Source organism: Ascaphus truei, chromosome 21 (assembly GCF_040206685.1).
Source record: "Ascaphus truei isolate aAscTru1 chromosome 21, aAscTru1.hap1, whole genome shotgun sequence".
Taxonomy (NCBI): domain Eukaryota; kingdom Metazoa; phylum Chordata; class Amphibia; order Anura; family Ascaphidae; genus Ascaphus; species Ascaphus truei.
This window is the reverse complement of record NC_134503.1, coordinates 27,217,482-27,235,475: the sequence shown is the minus strand read 5'-3', so window position 1 is coordinate 27,235,475 and position 17,994 is coordinate 27,217,482. Positions and strand designations below refer to the sequence as shown.

General features: G+C 38.7%; 1 protein-coding gene and 1 long non-coding RNA gene across 4 annotated transcripts in view; both read right to left on the bottom strand.

Annotated features, from left to right (window-relative positions):
• Nucleotides 1-2,541, bottom strand: part of LMX1B (LIM homeobox transcription factor 1 beta) — a 156,064-nt gene extending 153,523 nt beyond the window's left edge. Inside the window, exon 1 of one of the 3 annotated variants that reach the window (XM_075579410.1) lies at nt 1,904-2,541. In XM_075579410.1, coding sequence (XP_075435525.1) covers nt 1,904-2,042 — 139 coding nt within the window. In that variant the 5' untranslated portion in view covers nt 2,043-2,541. The remainder of the gene's footprint in view (nt 1-1,903) is intronic. The other 2 variants (XM_075579411.1, XM_075579409.1) reach the window with 2 other exon arrangements.
• A 9,551-nt stretch (nt 2,542-12,092) lies between these two features.
• The window catches only part of LOC142472347 (uncharacterized), a 60,119-nt gene continuing 54,217 nt past the window's right edge, over nt 12,093-17,994 (bottom strand). Inside the window, exon 3 of the long non-coding RNA XR_012789659.1 lies at nt 12,093-12,286. This is a non-coding gene — a long non-coding RNA (uncharacterized LOC142472347). The remainder of the gene's footprint in view (nt 12,287-17,994) is intronic.

The following is a 17,994-nucleotide window of genomic DNA, read 5'->3' as shown; positions in this document are numbered from 1 at the left end:
TGCACACACACACAAACACTATATATATATCTATATATATCTATATATATATATATATCTATATATATATATATATATATACTATATATATAGTGCAGAGTAAATGAGTTCTCCAGTATTCGGTGATACCTTTTTTATTGGACTAACAATTTATGTCATAGGAGAAGCTTTCGAGAGTTATCCTCCCTTCTTCAGGTCAGCCAATACTAATACTATATATATCAGTATTGCTCGACCTGAGGAAGAGAGGAAAACTCTCGAAAGCTTCTCCTATGACATAAATTGTTAGTCCAAATAAAAAAGTTATCAGCTAATACTGAAGATCTCATTAATTCTGCACTATATATATACATCAGTATATATGTATATATCCACAGTATTATATATACATATCAGAATATATACACACACACACACACACACACACACACACACACACACACATACACACATATATATATATATATATATATATATATACACATATATATGTATATATCAGTATACAGTATATACAAAATTATATATACACATCAGTATATGTAAACTTTATATATACGAATATATACACATTATATGCACATAACTATAGATAGACATCATTATATATACACATTATACACCCTATTACTTCATAATACAGTGTGTGTGCATGGACAGTATGTGTGTCTATATATAATATATATATACATATACATATGCATATACACATATTCAACACATATTCATCATATACTGTATGTTGATATATATATATATATATATATATATATATATATATATATATATATATATATATATATATATATATATACACATAATCATTTATTCATGCAACACTGCCTGCATATTGGGGTTTATATAGAGATTTACACACACGCACATTTATAATCACTTCTTCATGCTGCCCCTGTGTATTTCGGGGTGTTTATCCTATATCTATATTTATACATATATATTAACCTAATATACACACATACATAATCACTTCTTCATGCTACAGAATGGCCGTTGCGCTTTAGAGCTATATATATATATATATATATATAGAGAGAGAGAGAGAGAGAGAGAGATTTACATTTTATATATATATATATATATAATGTAAATATATTATATATAATGTAAATAAATTACTATACATACTTATGATTGTATTTGTATGTGCATGAGGAGCACACACACGCTTATCATTCATAATAAATATATACATATCTAACATGAATGTGTGTCTATATATATATATATATATATATATATATATATATATATATATATAAATAAATAAACATACATCTATCTACATGATTATAATGGTAGTGTTATATAGATATATAGAGACAGTCACTAATAGCTTCCCTGCTCTGTCTCTCTGCCTTAGTATATTCCTATTAATTACTGATCATAAAACTATTACCTTTAAATAAATAACCAAACAAAAAAACATTCACTTTTAGCGACATAAGTTCCAGGTTTTCTCTGGGGTCCAGTAACACTTACTGTAGGATCTCCCTTCTCCCACCCTACAAAGCGAGAAGTAAGCAGGGAGAAGTTCACTTCCTACACATGACACCTTTCTCCCTGCCACCAGTTTACATTACAGGGATTTCTTTCTTTAGGGAGGGGGTTAGTTATTGGGTAAAGAAACTTGTTTTTTTTTTTTTTTAAGGTAATGAGTGCTAAAGAGGGCTCTGCATTGTGAGCACAGCTGGCACCTCATGGGTTAAAGACCTTTGAAACACCCAGTGGACCCTACAGAGAAAGAAAGTTGAACAGCAACATGCCAAAGAGTGAATATGATCAGGGTTTGGGACAGTAAGGAGATCCGGTCTATGGGAACCCTTGTCAGGGGCTGGGATCATTGATTGTCCATCATCATACGGATCATCCCAATGACACTCACCCAGCAAAACTCCTAAAGTGGCAGTGCCAGTCCTAAGAGGGTGGTCTTCCATTTTAATACCGTCCAGCATCTTGGCACAGTCAGTTTGCCCCCTGTTAAAGCACCTTTCCAACGACTCAGGACCTGTTGCGATATCCATGCCACACACCCCTGGGATTGCCTGAGTTCAAAGCCCCCCCCCAAAACCAGGAAAAACAAAAAGACCCCCCCCCCCCAAAGAATTCAACCAAAACTTTCCAAAAATCCCAGCTGTTTGCAAAGGAGAGAGAGGAGGTAGGTATGCTTCCTTGGTCCCAAATCCAGCATGAGAAGGATTCAGAGGTTTCTGATCATGATTGAAGGCTGATGCCCACCCCCCTCCCTCCCCCCAAAAATAGGGGGGTGATCTCACCTGCCTGTTACAAAGAAGTGGGGAGGGAGATATCCAAGGGGTTGCCTGGTACAGATCTGTTATGGGGGTGAGTGGCAGGGGTTGCTATCCAGAAACCAGGGGAGGGGGGGTTGAGTGATAAGTCCCGGGGAAGAGTCTCTGTAGGATGTCCAGGGAGAAGGATCCCAAGTAAATGTGCCATGCAGACTCCTAAAGAGAAAAGCATACAGCAGAGATTGCAAGGCGGAGGGATACACACTCAGCCACCCCTCCTTCAAACTTGCTGACATTTGAACTCCATTCCTGCTGCTGCTATATCCCGGCGCGCCCGTGATGCGGCTTCATTCTGCACAGTCAAATAGTGCCCAGCCTTTCTCAGTTAGGATTTTAGTCCATCCATTCCCCAATAATTTATTAGGATAAGAGGGGGGGGGGGGGTGACTTATAAGAAAACCTCATTGCTTTGTCCTTGAATTCTTCCCCCCTCCCCCTTTTTTTTAATCCCAAGGAATAAAAAAAAAAAAAAGGCAGGTTATAATTAAAAATATAAAGGGGGTCTTTTGGGGGCAGGCACCTGAATCAATATACCACAGGGTCCCAGTTTAACTTCTTTATTACATTTAGGTCTGAAATGAGCTATTTTATGTACTTTTGGACACCTGCGAAACTGGGGTATGTAGCAATGACTGTTTTATTATTGTTGTATGCTGTGTGTGTACTGGGCATAACATTTCATGTCAAGTACATTGAATGTGTAAGACATTTAACCATGTCAAATTAAAGGGGAGAAGAGGGGTCCCGGAAAATGCCAGAAGTATCTTCCACCAAAATAGGATTTGTTCTGCAGCAGAATGACTGCAAGGGTTTTGGATATATCCTTAAACGGGGGTTAAAATACATATATTTCATATCAATTTTTTTGAGGGGGGGGGGTGTATGTAATTAGGGGTGTCACAATTGAAAGAAGATAGCCCAATCTTGTATTACAAGACATTTTTGGCAGTAAATATGTTTCATATTACATCATGCCACCCCCCCCCCCCCCCCAATATAAATAAAAGTTATGTTTTAAGGGGTCTTTTTTCTTTTTTTAGGGGGAAATGCGATGTGTTTTTAACTATTTCATTGCTGCAGAAAAACCTGAAGTAGGAAAAATCAGCTTTTTGTTAATTAAATGTAGGCAGTAGATCTTGGTATATTATTTTGGTCCCTTTTTAATTTTTTTTTTTAAAGGGGTGGGTTGAAAAAACAATCATGATCTTTTAGGGTAGACAAAGGAGTTTATATACAGTCATGAATAATGAGTTAGTCTTTCCCAGTTGCTTTGGGGAGGGGGGGGGGGGCACATTGAAGGCACCATGAGTATAGAAGTGTGTCTGTATTGTGTCCTGCACAAAAGATTGAAAACCCACTAAACCTTCCCCAAGCTGCACCTGGTGATCGGGGCTGATAATCTAAGAGGGAGAACAGAGGAGGGTGATGTTGGATAACCTAAAAAAGATAGCCACATTACACAAGAGCTTGGTACCAACATTGGGGCAGAACTCTGTAATATCCTGCCTTCAGAAAGGCTCTGAGATCCATTCCCTGATATGTCTGCATTGGAAATTAAACAATTTATCTTATAGCACTGGCTGGAGATAAAGATTTTTCTCTTCTCTCTCCCCCCCCCTTCCTTTTAATTTAATAAAAGCAAGAAGGGATATGCAGAGCAGGGTAAATATACACCATGCTGGATAATTGCAATTTTTTTTGCCTGTTTGAGGGTCTGCAGAAGGATTCAAGAATAATTAGACTTTTAAGACCAAATAGTGACACTGGTTTTAATTGAAACTAACTAAACGCAAACTGTCATATTTTTTTCTGTTAATGAAGCCTTGAGACAACATTGATTTAAAAAATAATAATAATTTTCACCCAGAAAAAAAACATTTGTTTCCCCTGCGTTATTCCTCTACAAAACATACAGTAAAACAAGCCCCCGACACAGAATTAAATAACCGCAAGAAATGTATCGTGTGCTTTACGCTTTCTGTATTTTTTTTGCAGGTGAAAATGTGCTGGTTCAATTATTTTTCATCTATATGACTAATTTAATTCATATATCAGTTCCACCGCCCATGGATATATATATATATATATATATATATATATATATATATATATATATATACACATATACATATATACACACACACACACACACACACACACACACACACACACACACACACTGTATATAGCAGACAAATAAGGACTTTCTCCCTTAACTAAGTAAAAATCCTAGATCCTTTTTTGATCTCAGATGCAATCAGTTTCGGTGGCTTAAAGTGGGCTGGGGCAGAACTCCAGAGGGGGGTCTCTTTTAAATTTGGGACCATGAAATGCCGTTTCTTGCCCAGTTTGCTAACTTTGAAAGAGACAGCTCATCCCACAACAGGGGATTTTCAACACACAGATAAAAGCCCTCAACACAAAACCCCTTTTCATCATCAGTTATTGATCATACATTCACCCACCATGTGTCTAACCGCTTAAAGGTGTTGCAGATTTATTTTTAAGGGACATTGAAATTTAGAGCTTCCTTCTAAGGAAAGGATCAGAGCAAACAGAAAACCTTACAAAGGTTCCCATTAGGATAGCCTAAACCAACCTGCTAAAATAGCAAATACACTTAGAAGTGTGTGTATGTATATGTGTGTGTGTGTGTATGTATGCATGTATGTTTATTTATATATATATATATATATATATATATATATATATATATATATATATCAAATGTAAATATACTGTATGCTAATATATATATATATATATATATATATATATATATTGTATGGAAGATGCAGCTGAGAAAGACTGGAAATAATATTAGGTTGGCTTTGATTTGTGGGATTTTATGTATACACCATAGACTTGGTAGGGGGACGGATATCCTAAATCAGAAAAAAATGAGGATATTTCGTAGATAATTGCGTGTTGTTTAATACGCGTTGTTTAGTATATGCTAATTGCATTTTCTGGGGGGGGGGGTGTCAATAGGACTATTTTATCTAATATTTTTTTCTTTTAGGTTTAGAAAATGACTTTAAAAATGATCATTTTAGTATTGATCAAGAAAAAGGGGTTGCTTTATAGTAATATCTGTCACATAAAGTTGTGTGTTTACCTTGCAAGGGGGCTTATTTTAATTAATCATTCCTGCTTTCTTTGCAAAGTATAGCTCTCTCTTTTTTTCCCTTGGGTTTCTCACCAGGTATTTATTTAAGAGGAATTTTAGCCACAGGGGTAATCTTGTAGAAGATTCCCTTTGAATGAAATTCTTCAAAGCTGCTGGTTCTTTGACTTGGAAAATCAGGCTATGCCAGGTTAATGGGTGGCTTTAGATTCAACAACTGATCAAGCAGAGAATCAGAGGGGGGAAGAAAGCAGAGGAGTGAAGCTGGATAAATAGATTGTGAATGAGCTTAATTACTCCAAAATGAACTGTTCCAATTTCTTTATTCTGCAATCAGATGGGACTAGCAGGTCAGTTAGCAAACTCAATATATTAGTTATCTGGGCAAGTGATAGCATGTAACATTGTCTTATGTGGAAACCCCTGCAGTATTTGCTTGGGGTTGTAATGCGTTGCAGGGTTTTAATGTGACCTTTATTCATCATTTGCAAGGGTTTGTTTTGTGTGTTTGTTTTGTTTAAGTATTGAAGTAAATTGTAACAATGTGTAGCATTGTTTAGGGGAAAAGAAAGAAGGATTACAATGAAAAGGGAGACGAAATATTATTTATAGTTACAGTTAACATTTATTTGACAATATATATGTATGTATGTATATATATATATATATATATATATATATATATATAGTTTAAAATAAATCTGAATAATAATTGTAGCATATACAGTAGTATATATGATATACCGTTGGTATGGGGGAATTAAGAGTTACATAACATACTATGTTAGGCACTTTTAAGATTGAGTTTATACTATCTATCTATCTATCTAGCTATCTATCTATCTATCTATCTATCTATCTATCTATCTATCTATCTAGATAGATAGATAGATAGATAGATAGATAGATAGATAGATAGATAATATGATCTAAAAAGTTTTGTCTTCCTCTCTCTCGCTATATATACACACACATATGTATAAGTAAATTATGAGATATACAGCTATATATATATATATATATATATATATATATATATATATATATATATATACAGAGAGAGAGAGAGAGAGATACAGATACAGATACAGCTATATATACACATATATACATACCGCACACACCCTAACACACACAGATAGATAGATAGATAGATAGATAGATAGATAGATAGATAGATAGATAGATAGATAGATAGATAGATAGATATACCGCTTGAGGCTATCCTAATTTTATAATTAAGGAGTGTGGGAGATGTTAGAAAATTGCTCTCCCCAATTCACCACAACACCTATTTTAGTCTAGGTTTCATATGGATTAGATATATTTCAATAGGAAACAGATCCGAGGTATTTCATCTAGCAGACTGGAAGACTAAAGGAACTTAATGTTTGGCCAATGGCTTTCTTTGTGCTCTGGAGGTGGCATTAATATGGTGCCTGAATATTGCAGACACTAAAAGATCAGATGAGCCCATCACCCCCCCCCCCTTCATCCCCCATCACCCCCCCCCCCCCCATCATCCCCCCCCCCCATCACCCCCCATCATTACACAAGATGAGAGCAGGGAAGCTCCAGTTTGAAGTTTGAAAAAATAAGAAGAATAAAAGTACAAAGGGAGGAAGAAATAATTCCCACAATCTTCCATTTGGTATTTTATTAACAGGGGCGTCTTCTGCTATTTATCAGTGTTTGCTGGACGAATGATATGCCTTTACATGGCTATCTATGTATCCATCAATGTATGTATGTATGTATGTATGTATGTATGTATGTATGTATGTATGTATGTATGTATGTATGTATCTATCTATCTATCTATCTATCTATCTGTGTATCTATCTATCTATCTATCTATCTATCTATCTATCTATCTATCTATCTATCTATCTATTATCATATATATACATATATATATATATATACATATATATATATATATATATATATATATATATATATATATATATATATATATATATATGATGTATTTATGTATGTATCTATCTATCATTTATACAACATTTATAGATCTATTACTATTAGATAGATAAGATATATGGATAAATAAATATAAGCATATACACATATAAGTATATATATATATATATATATTTTAAAATATTTCTTATATATTGATAGATAATATAGCGGCGCATGGCAGAGAGATTCACAAGGAGATGATAGAGTAATATCAAGTCATATGTCATAAGCAGTTGTGTATTTGTGTACTGCGATAAATAGTATTTATATAAAGAATGGACTTATCTTCGTGTGTGTGTGTGTGTGTGTGTGTGTGTGTGTGTGTGTGTGTGTGTGTGTGTGTGTGTGTGTGTGTGTGTGTGTGTGTGTGTGTGTGTGTTAAGGTAGTTCTGCTCTTATAAGTTCCTGTCATATGCTACAAATCTAATAAAACGCCTCAAATCCTGATATACTATAATGCAGTTTTTCTTATACTATAACACACCAACTAGTTTCTGTTAAGGATTAATATAGTTTTACTTGATTTTGTAAAGGGAATCTAGTCCTGGCAGGATAATATATTAAGTCCTGTATAGCAAATGATGAAATAACAAGATTTGATTATATAACTACACAGATCAAGATAAAAACCTGCTTGTATTTCTGGGTGGAAATAATCCCAGAAAAGTTCCAATTTTGTACACATTTCATGTCTTTTTTTTTGTTGCTCCGTTTAGAAAGCTGTTTTCATTTAGGGCTTGAGACATTTCCATCTCACACTACACCACCCAAAAAAAATAATTATTATTTCCTACACTTGCAGCAAAATGAAAGTCCCGTTTCTCCCTTAACTTCTAATAACAAAAACAAGTCTAATTGTATGTGGATGCAGAATTACAATGTAACACCCACTGCTGGTTGAGAGGATCATTTCCAAATTCATAGCACAGGATGATCTTTATACATAATTCAATTTCACATCTATTAATCTGAATAAAGAAACATTGTTTTATAGGAAAGCAAATGTTCTCCATTTGACTTGCCCCTCCCGTGTTGTGTAAATGTTCCTGAACAAATTTTAAATCCTATTTGTTGCCATGCATAATATAAACATGTTAAAAAGGAATATTGTAAACACAGGCAGACACTAAGATTGTGTCTTTTCCCCTTATTATGCTGCATTATTGAAGTGGGATGTAGGAGAGAAACGTAATTAACTGTTGCCCATCAAAAGATTATAACAAAACTACATTATTACAAAGCTACCATAACATTTTTGGTGTTGATGTGTATTTTAAAGTTACTATTCTACATTTATAAAACCCCATATACACTTTATATGGAGTTATTTTATTGAAAGCGATATGCATTTATTGTTTAAAGTATGCCCTCTGGTGGCCCTATAAGGTATTATATATATATATATATATATATATATATATATATATATATATATATATATATATACACACTCTCAAAAGCTTGTCCTATTACATAAATTTAGTCCAAATACTGAAGAACTCATTTATTTATACACACACACACACACACACACACACACACACACACACACACACACATTGAATTACATTAAATATTGTTGAGAGTTGCGTGGCAAAGCCTTTGACGAAATCAGTTTGGATTAACAGAGGCAGTTGTCTTATTTATTATAGCTTTTTTTGTAATATGAAGTCTGTGGCAATGATTTGTTCAAAATATAGGCATCAAAATCTTCCTTTTTGCGAATATTTACCCATTGTCATTATTTTTCTGTGGGAATTTTGTTCTCCAACTTTTTCGCCAAAAGAAAGGGCAAGCAAGGGGTTTAAATGGTTATATACATATGTTCTGTGCTATAGGGCCACACAGCTTAAGAATGGATATTATATTCCTTCCCAGACCCTAATTACTTATTAAAAAAAACAAAACACACACACACACAAGTAATAAGGGCAGAACAATATTAGGATTTGGGGCTGTCCCTGGAGGGTAACGTCTGATTTTTGCTTGAATAGAAAAGGGTAGATGAATTGATTCTTTCCACGATGAGGGGTTTTTTTTCCTAATAAAAAAAGACTTACTTCAATAAATAGATTGACCCTTTCAATGCTGAGAGACTATAGAAAGGAGCCGTGGCTGTGATCTGCGGACTATTTCATATAATTCAATATAAACTAAATAGATCTGCTTTAATCCACATTTCTTTTGACATATGCAAATGTTTTCTCCGCGTCTTCCAGTTAGCAGGAATTGACTGAGATGTCCTATAATAAATAAGCCACTGGGAAAAAAGAATTCAACATCGTTAATTAACAGTATTGTAAATGTCATTGTTTGTAAATACCCCACAATTTAAACATTAGAATAAATTAGGGAGAGAAGCAGGTTGCACTTGATTAAAATGTTTTTTTTTTTTTTTAAAGCTCATTTGTATTTTGCAGCAGTAAATAATACACTGCACAAGTGTACCATTCAGCTATTGAAATGAGCAGCAAACACTAATATATATGTATATAACTTCAGGCTTTACAATATATGCGTTTGTGATTAAAGAATGCTATACACACATTGCATGGCATACCCTGTTGGGAAGTGTTTGGTAAAATAATGCTGATCATATGTAGTTAAAAGTTGATTTCTTAGGTTAGGAAGCACCTGAGACCTGCACAAGCTTCTTCCTTTTGTATTATTGCAATGAATGGCAGAGGCAGTTGCTTGCCAGGACTGTCACATCATATGTGACAATAACCCTGGGCTTTCATAACATTGTGATGTGACAGGCAGATGTGACACCTGCACCACCATATAATAATCACATTGTCACTTTCATCTTGCAGTACTGTATCTCAAACATCCACATGCATGCTCCTATAGACTTGTATGACAGAAATGTTATACACACACACACACACACACACACACACACACACCTATGGGATTACCATGGCCTTAAGAGAGGGGTGGTCACATATACAAACCAGATATGTATTAGGCCCCTCTCTCTCCCCCCTTTTCTCTCTCCCCTTCTCTCTCTCTCTCCTCCCTCTCTCTCTTCCCCTATCTCTCCCCCCTCCTTTTCTCTCTCACCCCCCTTTCTTTCTCTCACTCTCTCCTCTCTCTCTCTCTCCCCTTTTTTCTCTCTCTCCCTCCCTCCATCTTTCTCCCCCCTCTTTTTCTCTCTCTCCCCCCTCCTTCTCTCACTCTCTCCTCTCTCTCTCTCTCCCCCCCCCCCCCCCCGGTTTTCTCTCTCCCTCCCTCCATCTCTCCCTCCCCTCTCTCTCTCCCCCCCCCCTCTCTTTTTTTTCCTCTCTCCCTCCCTCCATCTCTCTCCCCCATACATGTAAGGCTTAAGTCATATCTATGGCCTTTATGCTATTGCTGTGTTTTGCCAAATAATTTTTTTCCTTCTTCTTCACATTCTTAAACCATTCTTTCCATGTATTTATAGCCAAGTCTTTCCTCAGCCACCATATCTCACTTGTATACCTGCTTTATTTCTTTCCCCACCTGTGCATTTAACAAGAGCTGCATTTGATGTGATTTTTTTTGTAAAAAAAAAGGTTTCCACTACATGATTTCCTTTCCAATTTTAGGGCCTTAACACTGGGCGTATGGTGTTTGGGTCTGTTTTATCCCGAACGTTAAGCAGCGTTGGATCTCCGTGATCTTTTTAAAGATAATTACCAGGAAAGAATGCTTCTTTCTTTTACAACTTCGGGGAAGATCCTCAGAAGGTTGCAAATTGTTTTAACGTTTCGTCACCTCGATTTAATGTATCCATAGGCGTAACATGGATCCCCAAAGATGTCCTGGAATTTCCTTCAAAACAACGGATCCTAACATTTTTTACGGACCTTAGGCGTCTTTATATGCAAATCATATGGTAATGAGCAGTTTACCTAACAGCGGAGATTCTCGGACCCCCGGTCATGTTAGCGTGTGGGAATAACGCTGCAATATTTAGCACCTTCCGAAAAGCTGCCATTACTCACATCCAGGCCCCTGATTATCATGGGCTTATTTTTGGGAATAGCCAAAAAGCAAAGTAATGAGTATAGGACTTAATCCTCTCATTCCCAAAAACGTACATGCCATGCAAAGATATATATTAGGGATCGTGTAGACATATCATAAACTATATTATGTTTTTAAGTGATTAAAACGATATGTTTGTGTGAAGTAATATGGTATAGAAAGTAATAGACTGTATAACGTATGGGTGTTAAATAATGTATATCCACACCATACCTCAACCATATTAATGTATATTGCCTTTATATGAATGTACAATTATAATAAATGAAGGAAAAATAACGCCTGATATATAAATAGGTAATGTAACTGTATTTGCCCCATTCAGTGACCTTTTGAGGACCAAAAATGGCTATTTCACTTTATTTAAAAAACCCACACATTTGTATATTACATATCAGATTTTTATATTTTATATATATATATATATATATATATATATATATAGTATAGACACAGGGCCTGATATGGTGCGTTTACATTTTGTTTTGGACATTTAGGGTTTCTTGCAGTAACACCCCTACCATGTGCTGAAAGATTGCAGAACTATTTCAGCATTCAATGGGTTAAAATAAGCATAGCATGGCAATAATGTTTCAACTGGCTTTATTTGAGACAAGACTTACAGAAATCATATGCCCCAAGCAAAGTAACCCGAGAGAATCCTACCAGCGATTAATAAGATCTGAATCTCATAAAGTAGAAAGATTTGCCTTTATTTATTAGTATTTTTTTCTCTCTTTCTCCCATTCTTCCCTGTTCGCTGGTTTCCTTGGTTTCGGCCTTTCTAACTTCTCTTTATCCCAGCCTTCTGTGTTTCATTGTCTGGGGACGTTCCCTGCGAGCCATAAATAAAAGCAATTTGTCAAGAAGTGGGAAAAGAAGAAAGAAAATAAAAACAACAAACTTGTGTAGAAGTTGTTATACTTTGCATTTTTTTTTTCAACTTAATGTCATTTTTAATGAGTGTTAATATACTGAGTATCCTTTGATTTCTATAAGCAGACTTTATCTCCGCTCTCCATCAGTGCAAGAACTTTGCAACACTTTCCTGTTTCCTGATAATATGTTGCCAATGTTCCCAGCAGTTTGAGCTGCAAACTGTAACAATAGATAATGTTACCTTAGTAATACATTGTAGCTGCTGAGTTACACTGAAGGATTGATTGAAACCGAAAGGCGGCCATTTAGTGAACCCTGGGCACCAGGATCTTTGCTGATGGATCACAGGACAACGAATCGATCGGCAGCTTAGGTAATTAGTTTTCAATAAAGGTAATCAAAGGCGGCATATATTGAAACAAAAACAATATATATATACATATATATAAATATATTTTTTTTTTAAAGGGCCGCTTGGATTGCCTTTTTAAGGGCCATAACACAGCATAGTTATTCATTAAACAAAAGATAAAATATTTTATGTGAATTACTTCACATTTTCTTTTTGTCAATCGCAGGTATTAATCTCCACTTTACACAAGGGAAACTGAGAAAAGATATGCACATTTTGCGATTCATGCCAAAATGATATACTTAATTGAAGTATTGTAATTACAACCTAACTTGTGCCTCATTTTTTAACAAACCACGTTTGCCTGGGTTATTATAAAAAATATTATACTAGAGACGCATTGCAATGTACTCCTTACTTCCCTATTGGCGAAGGGTTTGAGGAGATGTCAGTCAGGGGTCAGAATGGTTGCTATAAAAAAATAGTGGTACGTGCCCAATTTAAAAAAGGTTTATACGTCTGTGTTGGAAAAGCAGGTTAGGAACGAGCATTATGTAAGTCATATCCCACTCTACAGTAATAAATGCAGAATATAAACTCTAAAATGAAAAGAGCTATCTTAACGACCATTTTCTTTAGCTGTTGGTGAACACATAGTGGCTTAGTAAATTCCCCTTCAGATATCAGCGTATGTTGCTTTTGATGGACTTTGAGATGTCTGGATGGTATAATTAAGTAATAATCCCCTCAGAACAGGGCATTACTGGCCAATAATGCCCAGGCTGGAAGAGTTGAAGGCCCGAGGCGAAGCCGAGGGACTTTAACCCAGCCAGGGCATTATTGGCCAGTAATGCCCTGTTCTGAGGGGATTATTACTATTATAGGCTAAATGTAGGCTTATTTTTAATTTTTCATAAAAAAAAATACATTTTTTAGTCATATTGATTTTTATCAGCACCATTGTCTACATTCACACACACACACACACACACACACACACACACACACACACACACACACACACACACACACACACACACACACTGCAGCCCCCCCTCTATACACACAAACACACACTCTGCAACACCCCCCTATATACACAAACACACACTCTGCGGTCCCCCCTACACACTGTGCAGCTCCCCTCCTCTACACCCACAAAACACACTGCAGCCCTGCTCCACCCTCTACACTTACAAAACACACACAACACACAGCAGCCCCCCTCTACACCCACAAAACACACTGCAGCCCTGCTCCACCCTCTACACTTACAAAACACACACAACACACAGCAGCCCCCCTCTACACCCACAAAACACACTGCAGCCCTGCTCCACCCTCTACACTTACAAAACACACACAACACACAGCAGCCCCCCTCTACACCCACAAAACACACTGCAGACACACACTAACAAAACAGACTGGTGCCCCTCTACATCCATAAAACACAAACCAGCAGCCCCCCTCTACACCCACTGCAGCCCCCATGTAAACCCACACACTACAGACACACACACACTAAATACTCTGCACCCCTCCTCCACCCACAAAACACACTGCAGCCACCCCTCTGCAACTACAAAACACACTGCAGAGACACACAAATCAACAATAGAGACCCTGTCACCTCTACATCCACAAAACACACACCAGCAGCCCCCCCTCTCTTCACCCACTGCAGCCCCCTGTAAACCCACACACTGCAGACACACACAAAACACTCTGCACCCCTCCGACACCCACAAAACACACACTGAAGACACACACTGCAGCCCCCCTCTACAAGAACAAAACACACACAACAGAAACACACAAACAAGACTCTGCTGCCCCCTCTACACCCGCAAAACACACACCAACAGAAGACACACACTAATAAAACACTCCGCTGCCCCCTTTACACCCACAAAACACAATCAGCAGACACACAAACCTTTCCCTTCACTCTCCTGTGCGGAGCTCTCTGCAGGCAGGGAGGGGGAGGAGTCAGTGCCTGGCTGCAGGCAGGGTGGGGGAGGAGTCAGTGCCTGGCTGCAGGCAGGGAGGGGGAGGAGTCAGTGCCTGGCTGCAGGCAGGGAGGGGGAGGAGTCAGTGCCTGGCTGCAGGCAGGGTGGGGGAGGAGTCAGTGCCTGGCTGCAGGCAGGGTGGGGGAGGAGTCAGTGCCTGGCTGCAGGCATGGTGGGGGAGGAGTCAGTGCCTGGCTGCAGGCAGGGAGGGGGAGGAGTCAGTGCCTGGCTGCAGGCAGGGAGAGGGAGGAGTCAGTGCCTGGCTGCAGGCAGGGTGGGGGAGGAGTCAGTGCCTGGCTGCAAGCAGGGAGGGGGAGGAGTCAGTGCCTGGCTGCAGGCAGGGAGGGGGAGGAGTCAGTGCCTGGCTGCAGGCAGGGTGGGGGAGGAGTCAGTGCCTGGCTGCAGGCAGGGAGGGGGAGGAGTCAGTGCCTGGCTGCAGGCAGGGAGGGGGAGGAGTCAGTGCCTGGCTGCAGGCAGGGTGGGGGAGGAGTCAGTGCCTGGCTGCAGGCAGGGAGGGGGAGGAGTCAGTGCCTGGCTGCAGGCAGGGAGGGGGAGGAGTCAGTGCCTGGCTGCAGACAGGGTGGGGGAGGAGTCAGTGCCTTCTGTCCAATCACCTCCTCAGTCTAAGTGCAAATTTCACGCTTTGTGAACGAAACCTGAAAGCTGATTGGCTGAAAAACTTGGCAAGCTGCCAAAATTTCCGGCCCATTACTGATTGGATAATGCACGGAATTTTAACCAATCAGAGAGCAGGGATTTCAATATTGCCCTGAATTTACCAGCTTTAGCCTATAATTAAGATTATTTTCCAAAGGGCCAAAGAATTGCTGGTTGTAGATTTAGAAACTGTGGCCCAGTCATCCTGAAAGAAGTGAGCAAGTCGTTGGTGAAGCTTCCTCGATTTCTCCAGGTTACAAGAGGGCCCGTCTGTGTCAGGATAATGTACAAATGTGCTGCAATGTAGGTTCTATGTCACATATAAGTAACAAGTTTTATACATTTACTCAGACAAAGTAGGTTTATCCCACCGCAAGCTGCTCATCTTATCTCTCCCTATAATAACTCCTCCTATTGCCCCTTATACAGGCTCCCTATAACTCCTCCTATTGCTCCATATAAGCAATCCCTATAACTCCTCCTATTACCCCATATACCCACACCCTATAATTCCTCCTATTACCCATATAAGTGCTCCCTATAATCCTCCTATTACCCCATATAATCGCTCCCTATAACTCCTCTTATTACCCTATATAACCTCTCCCTATAACTCTTTCAATTACTCCATGTAACGCTCCCTATAACTCCTCCTATTACCCCATATATCTGCTCCCTACAACTCCTCCAATTATCCCATATAACCTCTCCCTATAACTCCTCCTATTACCCCATATAACCGCTCCCTATAACTCCTCCTATTACCCCATATAACCGCTCCCTATACCTCCTCCTATTACCCCATATAACCGCTCCCTATAACTCCTCCAATTACCCCATATAACCGCTCCCTATAACTCCTCCAATTACCCCATATAACCGCTCCCTATACCTCCTCCTATTACCCCATATAACCGCTCCCTATAACTCCTCCAATTATCCCATATAACCGCTCCCTATAACTCCTCCTATAATCCAAAATAACCGCTTCCTGTATCTCTGAATGACACATCCATTGATATTATATATGACACCTGTATCATACAATATAGTGTCAATTTAATGACTGTATATAACCCATGTTTTATATCTCTCACTGTAATGTACAGTATATACCCTACGAACAGAGGTATATTTTGAAATAACCTGTCAATAAAAGGACGGTCTGACTCCCTTCCCTATAATCTGCACCCAGCCAGCAAAATTAGTAGGTAGAGACTGGACAGAGTGTATTTATGATGGCATAATCACTATAAAAAATATCTATTTGTGCTATTGTACAATGTGATACCAAAAAAATTACCCGCAACATAAACAAGTTTAATAGAGACGTGCAACATTTTCGCTATCGGTCGGGAACAAGGCAGAACAGTTTAGTGAAGAATGTACTTCAATATTTGAACGTTCCCCTGTAAAATTCACCAAGTCAATTTGCAGGTCACATGACCCTAAACTAAGGTCACATGACCCTTTATACACTGCCGTTACCGCACACAAGTCTGGCAAAAACTGGCGCAAATCTCGGGCGCCTTTCACGAAAATTTCAGAAAAGCGCCTCATTTAAGCAAAATTCACCCCGAAAAAATTGTTATGCACCTCTTAAGACATTTGCACTTCTAATGTTTAATATGAGGGTAGGCAGCTTTGAGACTGCTGCACTATAACACGCATGAATGCGGAATTAAAATGTTGCCGGTCGGAGACACTTACCTTTTTGCCACCCGAGCCGCCTACTCCTGTGGCATCGCGACGTGAAATGACGCAGCAACGTCACGTGACGACAGGTTCCATGACAACGCGTCGCCGTGTGACGTCACAGCCAGCGTCATGTTATGCCGCCATGCTACAGAAGAAGGAGGGCAGCATGAAGGAGAAGGTACGAGACCGTTACAGAGGTCCCACGCTCTCCCCTGGCAATCAGTGGGGCAGAGAGCAGGGCCCTGTATATGGAAAAAATGAAGGAAAAAAACAGAAATTAGCCGCCTCAAAATATTGCCGCTCTAGGCGGCCTAATGGGAAATCCGCCACTGCTTCACACACACACACACCCCTCCGTGCTGTTTCCTCCTCTCCTTGGCCCCACCCCCAGGCTGCTGACACCTCCTCCTGATTGGCTACATTACAAAGCAGCAGCACATCAGGATGGAGGAAGCTACCCAGCCTCCCAGCAATAGCCCTGCTCGGGGAAATTCCACTGTCCCTCAAGCTGGTAAGGTCACTATGTCTAGAGAGATATTACCGGACATGTACATGTCCAGAGAGATATTACCGGACATGTACATATCCAGAGAGATATTACCGGACATGTACATATCCAGAGAGATATTACCGGACATGTACATATCCAGAGAGATAATACCGGACATGTACATATCCAGAGAGATATTACCGGACATGTACATATCCAGAGAGATATTACCGGACATGTACATATCCAGAGAGATATTACCGGACATGTACATATCCAGAGAGATATTACCGGACATGTACATATCCAGAGAGATATTACCGGACATGTACATATCCAGAGAGATATTACCGGACATGTACATATCCAGAGAGATAATACCGGACATGTACATATCCAGAGAGATAATACCGGACATGTACATATCCAGAGAGATAATACCGGACATGTACATA